Genomic DNA, 12569 nt, shown 5'->3' with positions numbered 1-12569 from the left:
TTTATATTGATTTAATAGATTATTTATAAAGATAATTGTTTATTCTTTATTATTTTCGAAAACGAAACTTAAAAAAGACAATTGATTACTCGAAGAGTTAATCCATTAAATGTAAATTTTGTGTTTTCACTAAGTTCTAGATCATTGATTATTTTTTGTTATTGAGTTCGAAAATGCAACAAGAATCATCTAATTGATTGTTTGGGTGATAACTTTTTTTCTTCAAATAAGTTCTATTTAATAAATTATTATCAAAGGCATATTTAATTATTTTGTTCTTAAATCCTTTTCATAAAGATTTTCAAAACTATAGTTGAGTTTAAAGGAAAGGTAATTGATGAGCATGATGCATAGTCTAATGTAAACTTATTAGAATACATGAATCACATTCAATCCCTTATGAAAACAATAACATACAGGATAACAATGAATTTGTTTTATCATGAAAACAAAACATCTAAGCAACGAAGCCTTTAATCTTTCTTTCCCTTGTCAACATCATTCTTTGCCTTGCTTCGTCAATTTCTTTTTATATTTTTTCTTAAGCCCTTCTTGTTTATCAAATCTACGTATAGCTTCCTCATTTTGTGTATAGCTTCAAAGACATGTTAGTATTAGTAATTTAAACAAAATTAAAATCAAGTTTAATTAAAAATATATAGTATCAATACATAGTTATTATACAAGATAACTTTCATTTTTATAGGAATATGGGATATTTATCAAAAATTTCATAAAAATAAAAATAAAAATTATTTTTTATCATAATATTTTTATGAATTATTTATCGTTGAAAATAATAACTAATATTATTAAGAGCCTTAAATACACACGAAATAAGAATCTAATAAAAATTGTTTGAACACCTTAAAATGTAAAACTTATCCAAAATACATTTTTATATTAAAGAAAACATGAGAACATTAGGCAGATCAACATTTTCATAACGCAACCCAAATTGTTTACTTATTTATATATATATTTTTATTGAAAATAAAACGGACAGAAGTTGACAAAGAAATCCACGAAATAAAATGTAAATAATAATAATAATAAGTAGTGTTTCGGTAGATATTTTTGGGACCGAGAGACTAACCTGCTGATGTGTCTGGGCCGCTCGCTCGCTTCCAAACTCCCGCTATTGGCCGATCGGTGTTGGCATAAACCGATCGGTCTTCTTCTGCACGGGGGAGGATGTACCTGCAAAAGATACTCCGACGCTCAAGTTAGGCGTGTGATTTTGAGGAGCCTCGGCTCTTAGTTGAATGTTTAGTGAATGATTATCACTATTGAGTATTTGAGAGTAGCGTAGAGTGAATAATGCGTAAGTGGAACGTACCTGGCTTTTGGCCCTGGCTTTATATTTATAATTTACCTTATGGATCCTAAGCTGATGTAAACCCAATAAAATATAAACAGAATAAGATATAAACAGATTACCTGAATATCCGGTTGGTTGTTTGTAACCACTCCGTTAATATTTTATACTATACACTATGCCCCCCAAGTCCGAGTTAAGCGTTTGGCTTTAGCCGTGGTTAACTGTAGGACTGATGAGTTTGAGGGAGGCTGCGTGTGCGAAATTGAAAGCGTTTTACCGCTCGACCTTCAACAATAATCGAGCGGGATTTACCGCTCGTCCTTCAACAGGAACCGAGAAGAATTTACCTCTCGGTCTTCGACTTTTATCGAGAGGGTTTTACCTCTCGACCTTCGACATAAACTGAGGGAGATTTACCGCTCGTCCTTCAACAGGAACCGAGAGGAATTTACCTCTCGGTCTTCGACATTTATCGAGAGGGTTTTACCTCTCGACCTTCGACATAAACCGAGCGGGATTTACCGCTCGTCCTTCCACAGGAACCGAGAGGAATTTACCTCTCGGTCTTCGACATTTGTCGAGAGGGTTTTACCTCTCGACCTTCGACATTAACCGAGCGGGATTTACCGCTCGTCCTTCAACAGGAACCGAGAGGAATTTACCTCTCGGCCTTCGACATTTGTCGAGAGGGTTTTACCTATCGACCTTCGACATTAACCGAGCGGGATTTACCGCTCGTCCTTCAACAGGAACCGAGAGGAATTTACCTCTCGGTCTTCGACATTTATCGAGAGGGTTTTACCTCTCGACCTTCGACATAAACCGAGCGGGATTTACCGCTCGTCCTTCAACAGGAACCGAGAGGAATTTACCTCTCGGTCTTCGACATTTGTCGAGAGGGTTTTACCTCTCGACCTTCGACATTAACCAAGCGGGATTTACCGCTCGGTCTTCGACTTAGGAGTGCTTCCTAGGGAACGGGCTTTACCGTTCGGCTTTGAGAGGGTTTTACCTCTGCTTTAAGCTAGGAGTGTTTCTTAGTGAACGGGATTTACCGTTCGTCTGAGGGTTTTACCTCTCTTCCGAGGGGGATTTACCGCTCGGTCTTCGACCTATGAGTGCTTCCTAGGGAACGGGCTTTACCGTTTGGCTTTGAGAGGGTTTTACCTCTGCTTTGAGCTAGGAGTGTTTCCTAGTGAACGGGATTTACCGTTCGTCTGAGGGCTTTACCTTTCTCCCGAGAGGGATTTACCGCTCGGTCTTCGACCTAGGAGTACTTCCTAGGGAACGAGCTTTACCGTTCGGCTTGGAGAGGGTTTTACCTCTCTTCCGAGGGGGATTTACCGCTCGGTCTTCGACCTAGGAGTGCTTCCTAGGGAACGGGCTTTACCGTTCGGCTTTGAGAGAGTTTTACCTCTGCTTTGAGCTAGGAGTGTTTCCTAGTGAACGGGATTTACCGTTCGTCTGAGGGTTTTACCTCTCTTCCGAGGGGGATTTACCGCTCGGTCTTCGACCTAGGAGTGCTTCCTAGGGAACGGGCTTTACCGTTCGACTTTGAGAGGGTTTTACCTCTGCTTTGAGCTAGGAGTGTTTCCTAGTGAACGGGATTTACCGTTCGTGTGAGGGCTTTACCTCTCTCCCGAGAGGGATTTATCGCTCGGTCTTCGACCTAGGAGTGCTTCCTAGGGAACGGGCTTTACCGTTCGGCTTGGAGAAGGTTTTACCTCTCTTCCGAGGGGGATTTACCGCTCGGTCTTCGACCTAGGTCATTAATTATGAACTTTGCTGACGAAATTGGCAATCAGTGTTTGCAATAGGAGACCTCCCCTTCGTTAATTGAATTCCATGATACTTTAAGCATGAAGTCCGTTTATGACTAGATCTTAGTCTGCACTTGCATAGTTGATGGTGTGGATTTTGATATATATTTCTTCAAGATGTTTATTGCTGAAATTCTCATGATGATATATATTATGGTATATAACCATATAATAAATGATTCGGTTACCAGATATTATGAATTGCACCGAATAAATCACATAGATAATAAACAGGGTATCAAAACCGTCTTGAGATTTTATAATATTGCTATTGATAGTTATCTCTCACATAACAATTTCTTTGACTATTTTAATCATGCCAGAAAATGTTTCGGTTATAATAATTAGGTAACTATATTTATAGTTATATACTATATTATATATAATATATCATATATCATATAATATATTATGGATTATGGATTATACTATATATATTTAAAATATCTATATAAAATAGTTGTTATAATATCTATTAGCAATTAGATATTTTATGAAATATTCATATTTCAAAAAATACTTATCTTGTTGATGACGTCTCACGTAAAATAGTTTTCACTTTGTCGAAAGTTTCTGGTGTTGATCTGAAATAGTGATGTCGAGACCGAACGCTCGTCTTGGTTTCTCTATGGTTTCTAATCATCTTTCTGGTGCTTTGTTGTTCATCCATGCTCCTCGTGGTCATCATTGGGTTTGACGCTCGACCCCACGGTGGGCGCCAAAATGTTTCGGTAGATATTTTTGGGACCGAGAGACTAACCTGCTGATGTGTTTGGGCCGCTCGCTCGCTTCCAAACTCCCGCTATTGGCCGATCGGTGTTGGCATAAACCGATCGGTCTTCTTCTGCACGGGGGAGGATGTACCTGCAAAAGATACTCCGACGCTCAAGTTAGGCGTGTGATTTTGAGGAGCCTCGGCTCTTAGTTGAATGTTTAGTGAATGATTATCACTATTGAGTATTTGAGAGTAGCGTAGAGTGAATAATGCGTAAGTGGAACGTACCTGACTTTTGGCCCTGGCTTTGTATTTATAATTTACCTTATGGATCCTAAGTTGATGTAAACCCAATAAAATATAAACAGAATAAGATATAAACAGATTACCTGAATATCTGGTTGGTTGTCCGTTAATATTTTATACTATACAAGTAGTTTCCCAAAAATAAATAAATTTAAACTATAAAAAAGAAAGCTTCAACTCAACAATTATTTATGAAGAATTTTGATGTAAAATCTTTTAAGAGAAAAAAAAAACAAAAGATGAATTAAACTTTTCTAAAAATTAAAATTAGTTTATGGGGATTACCGTACAACACCGTTGGTACTTACTTAGCTTGTATATAGAAATATTCCATCTAATTATCCTTTCCCTTACGTATCGGATATCTACGAAAAAAAAACGAACAAATATTTTTATTCACAGAAATTTATAAAAATTCACAAATATTTCCTATTTATTTTTTTAGTTTGAATGGAACTATTTAAGAAAAAATTCCTTATAAAATAAAACCCATTAAAAAATTAATTTTGAAATGTAACTCAAATAAAATTACCTGATAAAATATTAATACAAAATAAGTTTAATTAAAAAATTAAATAAATTAGACTATTAATTATAAATTTTAAAAATTATTTTAAATCTAACTAAATTACATATATTTGAAACAATTAATATTACTATAATACATAACACTCATATATGTGTCTATTAAAATACTCTTTTCTTACTTGTATCCATTAGAAAAAAAAAAAAAGCTATTTCCTACATATTACAAATTTTAGGAGGATTTTTTTTTCTCAAACTAATTGTCTGAATCTGCCTTAAAAGCTGCAATAAAGCAACTATTGGTAAGAACTTGGAAGAAGTACTCTGAAACATTTGCATCATTCAATTTTTGTAGTTTAATAATAAAGGAAACTCACTCACTCACTCACTCTCAAGAGGATCTCATCATCACTTTTTCAAGTCACACTCCACTAAGAATCAAGTTCCAACGTTACCATAACCCACACACTCACGTTTTTGACTTTTAGCTCTTTTCTAACATTAACCGTTGAGCCTAACGGTCCCACCACACTACAACTGCACCGCCACATTTCAAAAACGTTACGGCTATAAACGCCGTCTTTTCCCAACGGCTCCAAGCACCACTCTACTACATTTACCATTTACACTTCACTCGTTAAACCATTCAATACTCACTTCTCTCAAATTCAAATTCACATTCAAATTCACATTCACGTTCATGGATTGTTTTTCTTCCCCTTATCACCACCACCACCACCACCACCACAACCACCGCTCTCGAACCAAGTCATCGTCGCGTTCGGTTCGCAGAGACGAGAACTCGGTTCCGGTCGAGCCTCTTCGAATTTCCATCGACTGTGTTCAGTCACCGCCGGCCACCACGGCCAATCCTTCGTCGCGGTCTCCGCTCTCTCTCCTCCGATCTCCGACGAGCTCTCTTCCGCTCAGGGAGCTTCTCCTTCTTTCCCCTTCTTCCGCGCGGAGATCCAAAGCGCGGTTCGACGATGAGGCGCCGGAGGCCGCAGGAATGCGGCGCCGGTGCAAGAACATGGCGGCGTCGCCTAGGAGCTCGAGGCGGTGGAGGCGCGAGGAGAAGGAGGGAGGTCCGGTGGAGGAGGCTGTGAAACAGAAGAAGAGGAGGCACAGCGGGAGACACAGGAAGGAGAGGCTTAGCTTGGTTCCTTTTCAACCACCTTCAACTTCATCTCTAAGTATGAATAAATGCAGTGTTCTTAATTATTAGGTTTTAAGGTTATAAATGTTAGTTAGGAATGCTCATAAATTCTATTTAGCTTATTTAGGTGATTAATCTGACAAATGTTTGATAGTAAAATCTACCTTGTGGTCACACATTCTATTGATGAGTAAGATAACAATATCAACTTTCATTAGATGTGTAAATATGTCCAATACAGATATTTGTTTAATTTATGTAATTTTTCTTTTACTTCAGACTAATCATAGGTCAACTTAAAAAAGTAGTTGATATAATTATGATTGAATAATTATGGAAATGTTAAGTTTCATAAACTAAATTCCCTTTTATCTTTTGTTATTTAACATTTTGGATGAGGAGATAGATAGTGCTGCAGTAAAAGGCAGGAAATATTTCTGGCTCTAGTAGTTCATAAAGTAAATTCTAATTGTAACAAGTTTTGTAAATCTAATTAAATTTTTTATATTTTATTTCAGTAAATTCGGAGGGTAGTTTTATGAGATATGTATTTTTTTTTTCTGTAATTGGATGTTCTTTATGAGGAATGAGTTATTTAACTGAATTTTATGATTCTTTGAGACCGGAACAGATTTTTGCATTTTTGAAGGTAACATATACTGACACACGAAGCTAAATTTTTTGTTACAAAATTTGGTGGTTTGCTAGATTTGTGTAACAATTTAACTGAGTTTAACTCTTGTTTGTTGCTTTGTTTATTTGATTTCATTTAATGTTATCATGAAACATAGTATAAATGCATTGATGCGTTTACTTTGGTTTGATGTTTAGAAGCTGATGAAGAGAATGGGGCTGATCTAGATCGTGTTGGGGCGTTGATCACTGATTTGATTATGTGGAGAGATGTTTCGAAATCGACCCTTTGGTTTGGTTTCGGGTGTCTTTGTTTCTTGTCTTCTTGCTTCACTAAAGGAATCAACGTTAGGTCTGCAGCTTCTCTCTCTCTGAGTGCTTCTTCTCTTTTTGTGTGTCTCTCTAGTAGAAGAGTCTGACACGTTCCCGTGCTTCCCATTTCAGCATTTTCTCGGCCATATCGCGATTGGCAATTCTATTGTTGGGTGTTTCCTTCTTCTCAAACTCAGTTTTCCAAAGGTAACACAAGTTTAGGTTAGCAATTCTCTTGTTTTTCTTTTGAATTTGGATGTACGTACTTAAGGAATTTGTGTGTGAATGTGTTCAGAAACCAGATTGAGAAAAGGAGTTTTGCCAAGCTGAAAGAAGATGACATTTTACATCTTGCAAAATTGATTCTTCCTGCATTAAATTTTGCATTTTCAAAGACTAGAGAGCTGTTTTCAGGAGAACCGTCCATGACCCTGAGAGTAATCTCTTAAACCAGAATCTTGGTTTCCTTATTATTTGCAAAATTTCTTTTTGAGCGTTAGTTTTTCATCAGATTGTATTTTAACTCTTTTGTTGCAGGTAGCTCCTTTCCTTCTACTTGGAGCGGAGTATGGTCATCTTATTACAATGTGGAGGCTCTGTGCCATTGGTGAGAACATCATGAACTCTATCCTATTCCGCATTATATTTGTGTTCTACTAATGCATATCTTACTAACTTGTTGTATACATACATGAGCAGGATTTTTTGTCAGCTTCAGTGTACCAAAGCTTTATTCTTGTTATTCGACTCAGATAAACCAGCGAGGTATAATTCCAGCTTCTTATTGACAACATTTTAGGTTGATCCAGATTTGGATTTTACACTAAGGTTTTGCTATGCAGTTGAGTGCTTGAAATTGCGATTGTTGGACACATGGAGTGTTTGTACTCACAAGAAGAAAGTGCTCGCTTCGGTGCTTGTTACCTTCTGGAATCTATCTACAATAAAGACTCGAATTTGCACAGGTAACTCTCCAGTAAGCTACTTGTTGATGTAATTTTAACTTATTAGATTTGTCTGACATGAGTTCACTGACTTTTGCAAAATGATGTCTTGCCGGAAATGTCTGGCAATTGACTTTTTAGGCATCAACAATCTCCAAAATTGTAACGCCTAATGCTAATCTCATCTAACTTGGAATATAAAAAAAGTGTTTACTGAATACAGACTTTTTCTCCTTACATATTTACAAGTCCAGTTTGTCTATTGAGATTTTGGGTTTTACTCTGTTATGCCTTTAAAATATACTAATCTTAATACATTAAAAAAAATATATAATTTAAAACATTAAAATCAGTGTACATAAGTTTATATTAAAAGCACAATAGAAAAAACACAAAAAAAACTTGGTAAAAATCCAAATTCCATATTTACTTAGTGGAAAGTGACCTTAAAAGATTATTTCTGTCTCAAAGTCTGGTGATGTAAAGTGACATGTACATATGGCAACATTGTACTGAGAGTTGATTCTTATGACGTAATTTTCTTTGCAGCATTTATATTGCTTGTAATACTCAGATATTTCCGGCAAAATATCATGGAAAATGTAGAAGCTGATGAAGTGGCAGAGAAGGAACAGCATCAGGCATTGGTAGTGGTGGCAGAGCCTGAGCAAGAGGAATCGCGGCATGCACTGGTGGTTGCTGAACAAAAGCACCAATGCTAGAAACTTTCTTCATCCAGCCATTTCTTTGCAGTTTAAAATTAACAGTAAAAACGTGCTTTCAAAATCAGCCAATCGAAAGCCATTAATTGTCCTAGTCAGCCTGTTCAATAAATCACGTATCCATTCATATTTTTACACTTAGCACGAATGTATCCTGCACCGATAGACGGGGCATGTCTTTGTAGCTAGGTGAAAAATAATTAATGTACTTTTATTCCAGTAAATGACTCAAGTCAGTGCAGAAATGTATTAAATATTAACATTAATAATTCGGTGAAAAATAATTAATGTAATTTTATTGCAATAAATTACTCAAGTCAGTGCACAAATGTATTAAATATTAACATTAATAATTCATGTGCAAGTAAATCTGGCTGACGTCTCATGAATGTATAACGCAGCTGAGTTATTCAACATTGGGAAGTTTCATATTTGCTGCATTAAACATTCCATTTCTGGTGACAGTAATCTTTTACTTCCAAAGGAGCAAAAGATCTTGCCACCTATCCGCAAAATATAGATCCGAATAAGATCAATAGGAGTATAGTATAATATGAGATATGTACTAATAAATTATGTGTGAACTCATATATCTCTATTCAAAACAAACTAATGTTGTTTTTGTCTTCCATATATAACTCTTATTCCGTTTTTCCTTTATGAGAAATAAATTTTTCGATATGTTTTATGGAAAAGCGAAAACCTAGTACATTGAATTGAAATATTCTCTAAAAACTGCTAGGCTAGATATCTTTTCTGATATGATATTTGTGCGTTATGTATTTCAATATGTATATTATTATTGTTTATATTTTGTTCCATTATATATGTTACTATGGGCTTATAGCCGACTGAATGGTAAAGGTGCAGAAGAATCGGCCGACCGATGATATTTCTCAGGTCAGTGAACCGATCGGTAAAAGAGCCGTTAAGGTAATCAATAGTAATAATTATCGGGGAGTTAATGAAAATAATTGTCATTTATTGACAATTAATAATCTCATTTATGGGTGATTAATGAGTCAGACCTGACGGTAAGCTTATTATAATTTATAAATATTTGTATGACAAAGAAGACAAGTAACTTTTGACTGAACTTTGAACTCTGATAGATATCTTGATTACAAGATTCCTATGCGAGGTCACTGACTTGAGCGTCGGAGTGTCTTTTACAGGCACCCTCCCATGCAGCTTGAACAAGAAGAAGAGAGAAGACATCGCAACTGGATGATGGAGCGGACAACTTTAAATGTTTTGGATTAGGGTTCTAAATCCTGCCTGTTACTATGGGATCATAGCCGACCGAACGGTAAGGGTGCAGAAGAGTCGTCCGACCGATGATACCTCTCAGGTCAATGAACCGATCGGTTAAATCAGCCCGACCGTTGATACCTCTCAGGTCAATGAACCGATCGGTTAAATCAGCCCGACCGATGATACCTCTCAGGTCAGTGAACCGATCGGTTAAGTCAGCCGTTAAGGTAATTAATAGTAATAACTGTCGGGGAGTTAATGAAAATAAGTGGCATTTATTGACAGTTAATGTTGTCATTCATTGGTGGTTAATGAGTCAGACCTAACGGTAAGCTCATTATAATTTATAAATATTTGTCTGGCAAGGAAGACAGTTAACTTAACTTGAACTGAAACTTAGAGCTCTGATATATAAATCTTGATTACAAGATTATTACGCAAAGTCACTGACTTGAGCGTCGGAGTGTCTTTTGCAGGCACCCTCCCCCGCGGCTCGGACAAGGAGAAGAGAGAAGACAACACAACTGGACATCGGAGCAGACAACTTTGAATGTTTTGGATTAGGGTTCTAAATCCTGCCGAAACATTTTGGCGCCCACCGTGGGGCCGAGTGACATCCCCTTTTGGCCACTAGGAGCCAGACGAGCACTTGGTCTCAAAATCACTATTTCGTTCGGGTCCATCTATCAGCCCTATCGGTGACGGCAAAGAGTCTCGCCACTAATATTAACCAGTTTATGCACTTATAAGCTTTTGGCTTTGCTCAATCATACACATATTTTGATAATTATTTTCTATTTTATCCTTGGCTGACTAATTCAATTCAATATCTTAATTTCATATCATGTTGTTATTAAGGATTCATTCGGGAACAAACAGAGTCCAAGGGCATACCCATCATTTTCTCAGATTTAAAGATCGACATCAACGTTCTCTGCCGTTCAGATCCAACGCAGTTAAAATCTAGCTTCTCCATACAACTTCTCCATAGTTTCCCTATTGAATATGTGGGAACCGCAACCGAGAAAAGGATGTGGAGAAATCCTTTCAGAATCTCCAAAAACTACAATCAAAATATCACATCTTTCTTTTAGAAGTAAATTAAATTCAATATAATTAACTTTTTCTTCCATTTTATGAACACGTGCCTACCGCCATCATTGTGGTACAATTACTTCTTTATGGGAGTCGTGCAAATCACTACTTTTGAGAACAAAGTAAACAACTTTGTCAGTTAAAGGGTTGTTAGGAAGAAAAATTAATGGAATCCTTATCTACGGCATAATAAAAAAGCATGCCACTAATATATCAAATTTTTTGGATAATTGGCACTTTCCTGTCTAGTACTAACATTTTCCAATGTCAGAAAGGAATAAAGATGTTACGGTGAGAAGGGTTCCAGAGAGGGAAGAATGTTTATGCCGCCCGGATCTTCCAACTCACCCGGGAGCAGGGCCATAAACCCAGCGGCGAAATCGTCCGAGTGCCTTCCAGCGCGTTACGATGGCGAAGGTGAAGGTGCTCAACTCCTGAACCCCCAGGGCGTTCACCGGGGACCAGGCGGCCGGTTTCAACATCAACGCTTTTCAAATCAAACATGATTCAATTCTTATTATATATTCAAAGGCTACTCGATTTTAAGAGTTTTTCTAGTTTCATTACTTGTGGAATTTTCAGCTAGACACCTCAACTCTTATTTAACACCTCCCGAGCGGAGATGGTTTATACAATCATTGTCAACATTTATTCTTTTGTACAGATCGGAAGTGCAGGTGATAGGACCGTACGCTTGCTCAGTAACCCGAATGCGAGGTTACCTTGACCTGAGTAGAGTTGTCCCTCGGTAACCAGAATCGGGCTTGTTTATTGGAACCGATCGGCGATGCCAAAGAGTCTCACCACCAACGTTAACCAACTTAGGCTGAACGGTCTCACTTGCTCGTTCATCCGTCCTCAACATTTTGACCGAGCGGTCACGTACGGCCTCAACATTTTGCTCGAGCGGTGATGTCCGGCATCAACATTTTGACCAAGCGGTCACGTCCGGCCTCAACATTTTGGCCGAACGGTCTTACTTGCTCGTGCGTCTCGCCTCAACATTTTGACTGAGCGGTCACGTCCGGCCTCAACATTTTGGCCGAACGGTCTTACTTGCTCGTGCGTCTCACCTCAACATTTTGCCCGAGCGGTCACGTCCGGCCTCAACATTTTGGCCGAACGGTCTTACTTGCTCGTGCGTCTCGCCTCAACATTTTGACCGAGCGGTCACGTCCGACCTCAACATTTTGGCCGAACGGTCTTAATTGCTCGTGCGTCTCGCCTCAACATTTTGCATGAGCGGTCACATCCGTCCTCAACATTTTGACCGAGCGGTCACGTCCGGCCTCAACATTTTGCCCGAGCGGTGATGTTCGGCATCAACATTTTGGAACGAGCGGTCACATCTGGCCTCAACTCAAACTAAATCCAGTTACATTTTTCTAACCGTTCGAAATTCTAGTGTTGTTTTTCTTCGGTGCAGATAACAGGACTCTTTATACAAACTACTTGGCCAACTTTGAGCAACCAATCGGCAGGGGACATTTTTCAACTGGGTGAGGCAGATTTCTTTCATGAACTCTCACCTTGGTTTTAAGAAACGCTTCTAGAGAGCTCCTAAGACCTAAATCGAGCGGGTGAGGCAGATTTCTTTCGTGAACTCTCACCTTGGTCTTAGGGCACGCTTCTAGAGAGCTCCTAAGACCTAAACCGAGCGGGTGAGGCAGATTTCTTTCATGAACTCTCACCTTGGTCTTAGGGAACGCTTCTAGAGAGCTCCTAAGACCTAAACCGAGCGGGTGAGGCAGATTTCTTTCGTGAAC

The 12569-nt window shown here is 38.1% G+C and overlaps 1 protein-coding gene across 2 annotated transcripts; it reads left to right on the top strand.

Annotated features, from left to right (window-relative positions):
* The first annotated feature begins 5278 nt into the window (after positions 1–5278).
* Positions 5279–8708, top strand: LOC108339769 (reticulon-like protein B18). 2 transcript variants are annotated; one of them, XM_052877759.1, is made up of 8 exons: positions 5279–5880; positions 6678–6828; positions 6921–6995; positions 7084–7225; positions 7326–7395; positions 7488–7553; positions 7631–7753; positions 8282–8708. In XM_052877759.1, the coding sequence occupies exons 1-8, from the start codon at positions 5388–5390 to the stop codon at positions 8452–8454; spliced, it is 1293 nt and encodes a 430-aa protein (XP_052733719.1). In that variant the 5' UTR covers positions 5279–5387; the 3' UTR covers positions 8455–8708. The 2 variants fall into 2 exon arrangements, with proteins under 2 accessions (XP_052733719.1, XP_017432461.1); XM_017576972.2 differs by having other exon boundaries at positions 5280–5880; positions 6675–6828.
* The last annotated feature ends 3861 nt before the right edge of the window (positions 8709–12569 follow it).

The sequence above is a fragment of the Vigna angularis genome, chromosome 5, assembly GCF_016808095.1.
Source record: "Vigna angularis cultivar LongXiaoDou No.4 chromosome 5, ASM1680809v1, whole genome shotgun sequence".
Classification (NCBI taxonomy): Eukaryota; Viridiplantae; Streptophyta; class Magnoliopsida; order Fabales; family Fabaceae; genus Vigna; species Vigna angularis.
This window is presented reverse-complemented; position numbering and strand designations above follow the sequence as displayed.

Coding starts and splice junctions, on each gene's coding strand:
- LOC108339769 (XM_017576972.2), top strand. CDS start 5,388: ATGGATTGTTTTTCTTCCCCTTATCACCACCACCACCACCACCACCAC. Junction 5,881..6,674: donor ACCTTCAACTTCATCTCTAA/GTATGAATAAAT, acceptor TTTGATGTTTAG/AAGCTGATGAAGAGAATGGG. Junction 7,396..7,487: donor GTGGAGGCTCTGTGCCATTG/GTGAGAACATCA, acceptor ATACATGAGCAG/GATTTTTTGTCAGCTTCAGT.